Source organism: Pleuronectes platessa, chromosome 10 (assembly GCF_947347685.1).
Source record: "Pleuronectes platessa chromosome 10, fPlePla1.1, whole genome shotgun sequence".
NCBI classification, from domain to species: domain Eukaryota; kingdom Metazoa; phylum Chordata; class Actinopteri; order Pleuronectiformes; family Pleuronectidae; genus Pleuronectes; species Pleuronectes platessa.
The window spans coordinates 12,263,813-12,276,759 of NC_070635.1; the positions used below are offsets into that span (position 1 = coordinate 12,263,813).

Consider the following 12,947-nt stretch of genomic DNA (forward strand, 5'->3'; position numbering starts at 1 on the left):
TAAAATAATTGTCCGGTACAGACAAACAGTGTCTGAGTGGAGATGGTGAGTCTTGATATTCTGAGGTGGTCACGTTATCCGCCACACAGTTTACTACCCTTGTCTTTACTCCCACCACGTCTCCTCCGGCCCACAGCCTTTCACCGTCTCCCACCAGTACCCAGTGAGTGTGTGACTGTGTGTTGTTGTGGAAAGTGTTGCTGGGATACAGGCGAAGAGAAAGTGCAGACATAAACACTGAGGAGGCTCCTTGAAGAGTTTGCCTGTAACTCAGTCGGCTCCTTGGCCTCTGACAATGTTCTGCTGTTTGAAATCTGCAGCAGGCGGCTCTGTGACTCATCCGCAAAACACTGCACATGTACTGAAAGGAGGCATGATAATGGCGGCACACGTGGCCCCCACATTCAACATGTGTGTGTTTTGTAACTTGGGCTGTGCGTTGCTTTGTGTCTTGGCCTCTTTGTGCTGCATAAAGGCCCGCAATCATGCCATTCTCTTTTCAGCACGGCTCACAATATGTGGCCCGCATCCCACTGTCACAGAGATGACTCAGAACGTCACTCCCTGCTGCATCACCTCGGCCCTGACTGATCCACAGCACGCGGACATGGAGGGAGGAGGAGGAGGAGGAGGAGGGGGAGGAAGAGGAGGAGGAGAGGGGAAAGAAAAAGATGGACGGGACTGTGAACCCAGAGTAAATGCGCGTCAAACATCTGGATAAAGGGAAACCGTGGAAAGGAAGTTGAGTGTTTTGAACAGAGGTGTGACAGCCTGTGTGATGTGTCACCTGCTCCTCCATGTGACTGCAGTTACATGCACCCACACACAACAGACACGCACACAAAGATGAAGTGAAAACAGCAGTTTTTCCCAGTTTCTTTGTTTATTGGGAAAGACAAGGGAAAACATAAACAGAGCTGTGATATTGTTGGTTTATGATGTTCGACATTCAACAGTTAAGAAAATAAAAAACAAGTTCTGGGCAAAAATCGAATTGAATCATGGAGTTGAAGACAAATCTTAACCAAAAAAACAGAGTCTGAGAGTCATAATAAATTAAGTGGAGAAGGTGCATAAACATTGTGATTAGTACGGGATCACCTCATGGTTCAATTAAGTATGCACAGCACCCATTCATCAACTCCATCTTGTAAATAAAATAATGTGTGTGCGTGTGTGTGTGCGTGTGTGTGTGTGTGTGTGTGTTTTTTTGTGGTCTCTACATCAGGGCATTCACGTCCTCATCCGTTTCTTTCTGCTTCTTTTCCTTTTTATTTCCGCGTTTGATCGCTATGATGAAGGCGAGAACTGCAGAAGATACGGAAACAGAACTCAGTCACAGCACAGAACAAACTGGAGTCAGCACAGAGCCGGACACTCACACGTGACTGGGGATAACACAATAGATACAGTGTCATGGGGTGTGAGACTTACGGCAGAATCCCACTGTGCCGACCAGGATCCCGATGGTGGGTCCCATCCCGTATCTGAAGCTGCGACCTTCTGGTGCCATGTGGCAGTAGCCCAGCGCGGTGCAGTTACACACTCTCACTGGGATGTGGAGAGGAGAGAGCAACACACACGTGCATCAGAGACATGCTAGTTAATCTCTATTTTTCTTACAACAACGACAAAACTGACAGTTTGTTAGTCCATCACTGAAAGCAACACTTCTGCCCTATGCTGCTGCTGCTGCTGCCCAAAACAACACAATGAGAGCAGAGAGTGTAAACACTGCACAACTAGACAATTACTTCAATCTGTAAAGCTCAGTGAAATAAATGGACCTGTACATTCAGGTGAATATGTTCCACATTATCTTACAGGGGCAATTAAGAGGTAATGTATTAATTATACATATTCCTATATGAATAAAAGAATAATTAATACTATATTCAACTATTTTACAATTTTAGTTTTTGTCGATGTTGTTTTAGGTATAACCTAAACCTAAGTTTATAACCGAGGCTTTTGTGTTACACTTGACTGCATAATATTGAAATTAGAGTCTGATCGATATATCAGCCTTACACAGATATATCAGTTTCGGCATTAATGTTTAGCCATTGCCGAAAAGATGTTCAAATAAGTTTATTTTATTAATTCAAGTAATATATATTTTTGTGTATTTGTGCTCTGTTATGTATAGTATATGTAAGAAACTCATGGTTAAACCATATATTATATTTTACAGTATTAATAGTCATCATTGCTGCTTTTGTAAAACAGCTAATATATTGGAAATGTTTTATTCCGTAGTAATGGTCTCTGCATCAGTTGAGCTCTAACTGAAATGTGCCTCAGATATTCTTCCCCCTCATGTGGTCTCAGTCCAGCTCAACACTGAAGCAAACCACCAGAGTTCATGTTACTAATGGGACGTTGTTAGGATCAGTTTTTGTTGTCTTTCCCCTCATGTGACAAACTGGACTCACCCTCAAACCGCTGGGAGATTCCCATCCCTGCGTTGTCTTTAATGTTGATGGCAAGTGGAAAGGTTCTATCTTCAATGGGTGATTTCCTCAGGGTCAGTCTAGCCGAGGTATCTGCGTGACACAAACGGAAAACAAAGGAAAATGTGACCATCTCACCTTTTCAACTATACACTCCACTTTGTAATATTCTCTGTGACTTCAGTGGTAACTTTATGTCGACCTACCGTCCACGCGGCTCAGCTCCCAGTTGGGGGACTTCTTGGCGAAGGCGAAGGTGAAGGGCTGGGAGAAGGGAGCGCTGTCTGCATCCTGGGCCCTGAGGATGACAGGTTTGGGATTGCCTACGCAAATGAAGGACTCGGTCTCGATCAGTTTGGGGATGTTGTCGTTCACGTCCAGCAGCCGCACGGACACCACGCGCTCAGAAGACATCTGTGGGTTCTCTGTAGTGGGGGGATAAAGAAGGTGCATTGGTTTGTAACTACTTAATTAGTGGTTTGTTTTAGAGGTCGGAGTTAACAATACATGAAAACGTTGTCATGTGAACTGCTAACCCCTGTACGGTGGCTCTGAAGTGCAAATTACAACGACTACGACAACAGATTGTGTGATAACTGAGCAGCTGTGATGTGCGTCCCCGTGTCCTCTCACCCTTCTCGAAGGCAGTGATGGTGACTTCGAAGGTCTCCACGGTCTCCTTGTCCAGCTTGTCTTTGGTCCTGATCTGTCCTGTGGCAGCATCGATCTCCAGCCAGCCATGAGTGTCACCCTCCAACTTGAAGCTGCACAACACACAAGAGGAGTTACACACAACATCACACACACACACATATATAGAGAGCAGATACTGAAAAGCAGGGAAAGTAATGGAGAAAACAACAAATCAATATTCGGTTTCAGGGGGAGTTACGGTTAGGGTTAGGTTTAGGGTTAGGGTTAACCCTTAGCCCTGATGTTCCCTAAACTATGAAATCCTGGTGTGTGGTCAGTTTGTGGTCACTCCACTGTCACTCAGTACATCTAGGTAGAGACCAGCTCATAAACTGCAGGGGAACATGGACATAGTGTGTCCTTGAAGTTTCTAAGAAGATGCTGTGAGGTCATCTCTCAGATCTCCCTCCACCAAGGCTGACAATCAATATCACCATGTTAAAGAAAATGGGGAAAAGATGATGGATTCCATTTATCGGGAGGTCTTCCACAACATGTTCTGGGAATCAGTTTTTTGCATATTCCTGCTAATTAACAATCAAACGCTGATGAAAACATTTTATATTATTACACTTTTAACAAAGGGGTGAATGAGGGGACACATTACTCTCTCATAATTATCAGCAGCTGCACTATGAAGGATAGTAATGGAATAAGTATCAAAAAGAATACACAACACATAAATAAATGTGGAAATATACAAATTTAACACATAAATAAATGATCAATTTAATGCAGTTTGGGATTTATTTATATATTCCTAAAGTAATTAATTTATACCGTTTGTCCTTCATACTGCGAATGTTAATTGTAGTAAAGGTTTGTGTCATCCGGTGCAACAACTTGGCACATGAGTGAGTTTTTATCAGCTGCTGCTAAGGGGGGTGAAGGACACAGAGGGATAAAGTAGATCAGGCCACACAGATAATACTGGATTGTGGAATCAGTTCATTGTTGGTTTCAGACAATAAAATGCTGCTCGTCATCTTTTTATTGAAACTCCATTTTGCTCCTCTGTTGCACCACGTCTGACTCTACCAGGTCAAACTGTTGAACCAGAAGCTGTTATGACAGGGACACTGAGCGGCTGTGTGTGTATGTGTGTGTGTGTGTGTTTACCCGATCTCTTTGCCCTCTGGGTCCTTTGCCTCCACATTGAGCAGCACCGATCCCTTGGTGGTGTTCTCGGGTACGGTCACGTCCAGGATGTCCAGGCTGAACTCCGGGGACTCGTCCACGTCGGTGACCGACACGGTGACGAAGGCCGTGGATTCGCTGCCGTACTCCAGACCTGTCATCAGCGGCTCGGGGTTACGAGCGTCGATCTGGAGCCTGTAGGTGGGAGACGCCTCAAAGTCCAAAGGCTGTTGGGTGAGAAAGAAAGTGGTTATAGGAAACGTGCAGGGCGGGTTTCAGAGGTTTTAATCATGTAGTATTTCACTGGGAATTATGTTGCTATGAAATATGTGCAGTTATCTGCTTTAATCAATGGGTTTGTCACGTAACATTCACTCAGTGTGTCGAGCATTTAACCTTTTCACATTTAACCTCAGGGCAGAAACGCAGAACACTGACAGCAGCTTTCAGAGCTGACAAGCATTATTTACTTCTTTACTTTGAATTTAGAAATATGTCTATGACAAGATAAACGTTTCATTTCTTTGTGACGCGCATCTTAATGTGTAACAGAAGCTCTTAGAGGAACTGGGCTATGATTTACACAAGGAGACTGAAGAAATTAGTTAATACGCAGAAAAAAAATAAATATATATAAATTTTATATCTTTGAGTTGTGGTCTGCTGAAAGCAGTATTTTGGGAACTTTACTTTTATTATGATGAGATTTTAATTTATTTATTTAAAAGATAATTATTTAAAAAAAATAATGTAAAGATCATATTGCATATTGTAAAAACGGTATTTAGCTGACAACCCCCTAAAATGTGTATCACAAAAATACAAAAATAGAGAATCAATTGTGAGTTTTTGAAATACAAGGGGCCTCAAATGTTGAACTCACTAATGTGTATGTGTGTGTTTGTATTGGAGATGTAGAGAATAGAGAAGCTGCACCTTGACCATGACGACCTGACCGACACCACTGCCGTCTGTTTCCACGGCGAACACGTTATCATCGTCTCCGGCGGAGATGTGGAACTCGATGAGGGAGCTGCCGCTGTTCGGGTCGTCAGCGTCCGCGGCTTTGATGGTCACCACAGTGTGTCCCACAGGGGTGTCCTCTGCCAGAGTGTGGCTGCCATACTGCACACACACACAAAGAAACGTGAAGGGAACCAGCCAATCAGCACGAGGAGTGAGAGCCAGGGGCCACGTTCAAACACTCACATCGTTCTTCTCAAACTCGGGCTTCTCGTTGTTCACATCGATGACCTTGACGACCACTTTACACTCCACAGCGAAACCTGTGAGAGAAAAACTGTGAGTGCGACAACTTGATGCGAAAACCGACATCACCATGTACTTCATACAGTGTGTGTGTGCTACCTGGGTCGCTGACTCTCACATCCAGCATGTAGACCTTCTGTTCTTTACGCTGTAGCATGCTCAATGCCTGGATTCTTCCAGTGGCTGCGTCGATGGAGAAGACCTTGTTCGGGGTGGATGGATCTTCGGGCAGGAGGGTGTAAGTCAGGTGAGAGTTCATCGTCTCTGGTTGATCGTCATCATGGGCCATCAGCTGTCCTATCAGGCTGCCTGGAAACAAAAGAGCCGGAGCTTAGGGACCAAAGACATTTCATCCATCCATCATCTATTAGCTTTTCCTTTGAAGGGTCGTAGGTGCACTGGAGCCTATTCCAGATGATATAAAGTGGAAGTCAGGGGAAAAACCCGGGACAGGTCGCCAGCGAATCACAGGCCGAGAGACAAAAAACCATTTACACACAATGTAGAGTTTCTAATAAATGTAAGCCCAATCTGCATGTCTTTGGATTGTGGGAGGAAGCTGGAATACCTGGAGGAAAACAACACAGACACAGGGAGAACATACAGAAAGACCCCAGGCAAATCGGGATTTGAACCGGGAACCTTCTTGCTGTGATGCGAGAGTGACAACAACTACACCCAATTTTTTTACTAGTTAAAATTGGTCTTAAATTTAACAGCGCTCCAGAGGTCTCTTAAGCTAACGAGAGTAAATCAGAGTTCACTACAGCTCAGTGAGAGTAACTGTCCTTTTTAGATGCATTGTACAAACCACCACTGGGCATATAAATAATTTGCTCAACCAATATTTATATTTAATTTGATGAAAATTCTATTTGATTTTGTGTTATGTCGTAATCACACACACTTCTTACCCACAGGCTCGTTCTCCTGCACCTCAAACACACTCTCCTCCTGTTCACACACTGGTGCATTGTCATTCACGTCCTCCACCAAGACCTGAATCTCCAAGGGCCGATCCACCTCTGTGTTTTCGACATCCTTCGCAAACACCACCAGGATGTACTGGAAACACAAAGCAACAAGTTTGAGAATAATACCCACAATTCATCTTGATTTCAGAGTTAAGAGATGGAGCAAACCACTCATGTGTCACGTACCATGTCCTTGTCTTCTCTGTCCAGCGGCTCTGTCAGGAGGATTTCTCCATTTTCTGAGATCTGGAAGGGGAATCTCAGCTCTCGCTCTTTCTGCACCAAACTGTAGACGGCCTCTGGCTCGTTGGACTGGACCTGGATCCAGAGAGACGGGAGGAACCCAGGGTGAGATGGTTAATTACTGGACATGGAGCCGGCCTGGCGAGTGTCTGGCGTGTGTAGCCCACCACACCTTTCCAATGGTCAGAGGGTAAATTCCACCTAAGTTCTCTTTCACAGTTATCGGTCCAGGGTTGACCCACAGGTTCTGCTGCACAATAATGAGAACTCTGGTGTTTCCAGTCAGCGCGTTCTCCGACTCGCCTCCCAGATCCTGCACACGCACAAACAGGATGTAGTCCGGGTCGTCCATGGGGTCCATGTTCCTCCTCTTTATTTCTGTCACCACAGAAGAAGATAGAGTTTGCAGTTAGAGCTAACAAAGAGAAATCAGTGGAATTGGGGATGGATTTCTAAATTTGGAAAGCTGAGTCACACCAATGACGACTCTCCACCGACGACCTCATCAACTCACTACAATAAAACCCAGCAGCCGCGCTGATCCCTGACAAACACTCTGTTTTTGAATTCGTTAGCATCCATCACTCAGCGTCATCGAGTGCTGCAGCTTTTAAGGTTAACACACACCACAAAATGACTGGGAACAGAAACAGAAGTCGTGCTGTGAGAATCTGTGACATTTTATAATTAAAACGATGGATTCATTTCGTGAGGATTAATCAGCAGACCCAGTTGTGATTAATATGCAGGTGCAACCGTCTAGGCTGCATTTGGTGTGTGGTGGAAATGCAAAGAATAAGCTTTACAAAACAGCAGGGGATGAAAACTACTTATTAATTATTAATAAAAAAGTATTAATATTTTATCATTGAATTTTTAATTGTTTTCACCCTTTGTTTTTCCTGTAAGACTTCTTGCTTGCCCTGTTCACTATTGTGCATTTTGAACTCTGATTTGTTTCCTCAAGAAATCAAATAATTGTTTAAATAAAAATATCTGATATTCACTTCTCTATCATTAAAGACCAACCAGGTTGTTGAGGTACTAACTATTTTTCCTTGTATTGTTAATGATCATTTAATGGATGATCAATCGTTTTTTTGTTTATATTGTCATTTGGAATGTTATTATTTGTCATTTGGAAACCAACCTGCTCTCTCCACACAGCTGAAGAAGGGGTTCTGTTCATAGGGGACCTTCGGCTGTGGACAGTAGTCTTCAAATTTTGTCTTCAGAGCCTCGATGCTCTGATCTTCTCCCCGGGCGTACTGGATGCTCTCTCGGGCCTTTAGTCTCTTTTCCCCTGTTGAAGGACAAACATGACTCAATTCCCACACGTTATGTATTTTCACATAAATGGTGCCTCATAGTGCACAGATGTGTGCGGGCATCCTCAAACTCACACACTCAAAGTAATCAGTGATCAACATGACAACATCATGCCACACATCTAGGCAATCAGCCTCCAATCAGGTTTAATCTTGCGCACACAAAATGAGTTGTGTAATCTGGATTTAGAGTGTCACTATACTGTCAGGGGTGCACGGATTATAGATTCTCCCAAGGACACTCTGTGTGTGCTTGGTGGTGTTTTGATGGAGTTTGTGGTGCAGCACCTTCTTCTGTGGTGGAGATCTCTCCGGTGCTGGGGTCGATCTGGAACAGGAGGATGTGGTTTGTGCTGGGCATCTGGCTGACCAGGCTGTAGCGCAGATGAGCATTAGGAGTCTCCTTGTCGTCCTCATCCGTTGCAAACACACGGGTGAATGCGGCACCTGGAACAGAACCATGGAAAGAACCAACCAATGTCTTTACATCGTTTTGTAGTACTTCCTGACTGGATTCTTATGGAGCGAAAATACGTAAAAATACATCTCCATCCAAACATGAGCCCAGTGCTGAATACTCATTGCCCTCAATGTGCATAAACTTTACAATCAGCACATATTTTTATTGATGGCACATTTATTTCTACAGTTTCAAGTGTTTCTTCTTCTCTCACCCGCTGCACTGTGTTCTCTAACCACAGCCGTGTAGTCATTCTGCTCGAAGGCTGGAGCCTTGTTGTTGATGTCCAACACATTTATGGTCACGTAAACTGGACCTTCCACCACTTCATCTTCTGCCAGCGCCTCCACCTGGACACACACACAAAAACACACACACACATATAAATACAGGTTTGCTGCTGCAGTGCATAGGTGTAATTCTCTGTGTGTTTATTAATAAGGAGACCTTGATAATGTAATGGTTATCTCGAGACCAGTCCAGTGGTCTCTCCAGGAAGAGCCAGCCGTCATTTGAAATCTTGATGTCTTCCTGACCTTCTCCACTCAGCCGGAAGCTATTCACACCTGGATGTGTCACCTGGAACTATGGGAGGAAAAAACAGATTTTTTTATTGCAAGATTTGACTAAACATCCTCATTGGCTGCGATTCAATTAAGAAATACAGACAAACTAACAGATCTAATACTGCAGTGGAGAAATTCTCAAATATCACATTTAAGTCAAAATAAAGGAGAATTATCAACAACGTGTATTTCGAATATCAAAGGTAAAAGTACTTGGCCTCTGTGACTAATATTTGACCATAAATTACTTCATCAGATTGATGATATTATTGCATCAAAGCATAAGTAGCATAAAACTGCTGCAGATACTTGAGGTCCCAGTGGTTTAATCTGATGGGGAATGAGATGATTAATGGATACAAGTTTGTAGTTATTTTTCAGACTTTTTGTGATTACATTGCACAATAGTACCACTTAGGGACTAAATCAATTACTAAATGAAACCAGGCGAAAAGATCACCAGGAAAATCTCCTCTTGGTGGAACTTCTAACACCTTTAACACATCTGACTCACACTGCTTTTTCGAAAAGGGCTGTTATAATAGATTTGAAAATGAAATGATGTGCACGCATAAAGTAGCGTGCACCATATATATTCATTCGTGTATTACCTGATACATGGGATACGGCACCGGCGTCCCCTCTGGCACATCCAGCACCGTGTTCTCAAACGGGCCCTTCTTCTCCTCCAGGTCCTTCCCACAAGCCTATCAAAGCACAGACACAGAGGTCGAAGGTCACTGAATACAGTACGGGCTGGGAGGAAATGGAACCTCTCACACTCACGCCCACATTTGCCCTTTTTGCTTCGGTGAACTTGCAGCTTCAGTCAGGGTTTGAGGGGCAGTTATTTATTGAACCACATTTACAGGACGAGTGAAGAAATTCATGTATTACACTGAAGGACGTGAGAGCAAAGTCTACAGACTCTGACTGAGGTGAGCAACGACCTTTCACTTCCCTTTAGTGTTTTACATGAATCACTTCAGGTTTTCCTGCACACGTCTGTAACATAGCAGTGGTTTCTTTGCACAAGGCGCCGTAAAGGCCAAAAATGAAATCTCCTTTTCGTGCATTTTTTGTATGTTTCAAACCTGAGCCAGAAATGATATATGGATACAGCCAAGCATGAATCCACTGCTCCAACGGTTTCAACGACCTTTTTACATGTTCATGTTTCAGAGCATTATCAGGAAAATACATTGAAGGAGCGCAGAGCAGTTGGCAGTGTTATGTACTCACAATGCTGAGCAGGAGTGGGAGCATCAACAGATGCACCACGGGTGTCATGATCACAATCTGGGAAGGGAGACGAGGAGGAGGAGGAGGAGGAGCAGGAGGAGATATGGAGATTGAAGGGAGGAGGCGAAAAGAAGAAGAGAATGAAAATTAAACATTTAAATTCACAAGGCCCAATATTCATCGTGCTCTGCGGTGACATTCATCGTATCTGGTGCTTGTACAAAGTCGTGAAGAATGCGTGGGATTTATTATCATTATTACTCAACTCATCTGAAGAACGTCAGCACATTATGCTTGCTCAATGAAAGAAAAAGAAAATTTGTCATCTATCTTTTAAAAAATTCACACATGTGCACACTATCTCAGTCTATCCTCAAACTTTTAGCTCAATATTAACTTAAAGTGCTGATAGGTGTACAGCAGCAACGACCAGGAGAAAGAGAGAAGTCAGAGCTTTGTAACCAACCTGTTGCTCTTTGTGTAACCCAGATCCCAGTGAATGTGACACAAGTACACAAAGGTCAATGTAAAGTGTGTAATACGTGTGTGTGTGTGTGTGTGTGGCTTGAGAAGTCATCACACATGGGGATATTTTCTGTCCCACACACACTGACTTTGCTCTACAGCTTAATCTTTATTGTGCCTGGAAGACATTGCATTGAGACACACATAGACTGAATTATCCTTACGATTGACACATGCTTTGGATAACAAGTGGAAAAAAACGCGTGTTACGTTCAATAATCTTAAAGAAAACTGAGGTAATCTGTATAAATTGACCGTGTTCAAGAAATATATGAGGAACAAGGACAAAGCTTGAGATTTCCTGTTGTAAAGTGCCGGCGAGGGAGAACGGGGAAGTCAGCCACCACAGAAAGTGAAGGTGACATTGAGTCCTGGCCAATGACCTTTTTGTAGCTCAGCCCGACAGTAAAGACACCTAACGTCGCCAACACTTTAAAGGACTCTTTTATTAGCAGGACAAAGATTTATTACGTAAGAATTTACCAGGACCTTTAACCATTTATTAGTGTCCTCGACCTCCACTGACGGACACATGGTTAACTGACAAGGCATTAGTGGCGTTACCAATCAACACACAGCAACATGCTACGAGTTGACTGACCTCCAGGGAGGAAAGTATTACATATTGAATTATTTCTGTATTTTTCCAACAAGGGCCAGATTGACAAAGTGGTAAAAGTGTGTTTGGGCACTGAAGGGCCTCCTGTTCTCCTCTTAAATTAAGACTATCCATTTATTTCACAGCTTCTATAATACCAAATCTAGTTTCCCATACTGGTCAGTTTCCCCTAATACCAGGAACCACCAATAACCCTGGAAGCCACTGAGGTTGTCAGACAAGCCGACACCTGAAACAAATGGCCCTGACAAAGTCAAGTCAAGATCACAGCGCTCCCTCTACAAACTTAAAACCTCCGCCATGTCAGATTCAGCCAGTGAGAACCAACAGATGTTGTCCAGCGTCCTTACTTACACAGCCCCTAAAAAAAGATCTTTAAAAAAAAATCAAAATCACCCAACAAATCCAAAACTGTGAGCCAGGAGAGCACAGACACTTACCTTCCTGGAGAGATCCAGCAAGTCACTCCTCAGCCCTCGGAAGGATCAGAGCAGCCCCATCCTGTCTCTGGTCAAACGTTAACCAAGGGCTAACCAGCAATGTTTTATTGGACCTAATGATTGTCTAATCACCCTGAGCTCAGCCAATGCAGCTGACGAGAGAGAAGCAGACTGGAAGGACAGAACAATGACACTTACAGTCCTTTAAAAGACAAACCCATTATCACTTCTATCTATTAGTGACCAAAGATACATAAAATACTCATAGTTTGAGCTCTAGTGTAGTGATATTGATACAAGTTGGAGAAGTTTCACAGTAATACTGTTTGTTTTTTTTGCACTTTTCTGACTTCATGTGCTTGAGCTGTGAGCTTCAGGAGAAAAGTTAGGATAAAAGAAGAGGTCTGAGTATTTCTCCAGAAATGTGCTGTTCAGCGTCTCAGTTTCTGAGTTGGGCTCAGACTTTGACCTCTGCACCTCTGCACCGTTTCCTGTCAGATTTTCCATTAGTGGCTTGGCCTGATAAGGAGCCATGTGTGTGTGAGAGGAGACAATAGGACAAACAGATTGCACTGACAATCCATTGCCTCATAATAATGCAAAGCAATGGGAACATTCTTGTTTAAGCACACACAGTTAAAAAAATCATAGCAGGTTTGATTCCAGCTGCTTTCATAAACTTTACCACCATCATGACAAAGTAACTGATAGGAGAGTTCCTTCACTTTTAAACATTCTGTTGTGTTGCTGCTTTCGACTAAAATCATCAATACTCCATGACGACAAAGATAGATTATAACTCACAGTGAGAGGTTTTTGCCAATGTCTCATCTCATTTTCGTCCGCTTATCCGGGGTCGGGTCGCGGGGGGAGCAGCTCAAGCAGGGGGCCCCAGACTTCCCTTTCCCGGGCCACATTGACCAACTCTGACGGGGGGATCCCGAGGCGTTCCCAGGCCAGTGTTGAGATATAATCTCTCCACCTAGTCCTGGGTCTTC

At 43.6% G+C, this 12,947-nt stretch overlaps 1 protein-coding gene across 1 annotated transcript; it reads right to left on the reverse strand.

Moving 5' to 3' along the window:
• Positions 1 to 876: 876 nt before the first annotated feature.
• cdh17 (cadherin 17, LI cadherin (liver-intestine)) lies at positions 877 to 12,036 on the reverse strand. Its single transcript, XM_053433388.1, has 19 exons — positions 11,950 to 12,036; positions 10,366 to 10,422; positions 9,735 to 9,830; positions 9,005 to 9,142; positions 8,772 to 8,907; positions 8,386 to 8,544; positions 7,920 to 8,072; positions 6,942 to 7,147; positions 6,713 to 6,844; positions 6,467 to 6,617; positions 5,652 to 5,861; positions 5,493 to 5,569; positions 5,220 to 5,408; positions 4,266 to 4,510; positions 3,087 to 3,217; positions 2,660 to 2,878; positions 2,436 to 2,546; positions 1,435 to 1,551; positions 877 to 1,308 (listed from the first exon to the last, which is right to left on the reverse strand). Exons 2-19 carry the CDS (start codon positions 10,411 to 10,413, stop codon positions 1,220 to 1,222), a joined length of 2,607 nt encoding a protein of 868 aa, XP_053289363.1. The 5' UTR covers positions 10,414 to 10,422; positions 11,950 to 12,036; the 3' UTR covers positions 877 to 1,219.
• Positions 12,037 to 12,947: the final 911 nt, after the last annotated feature.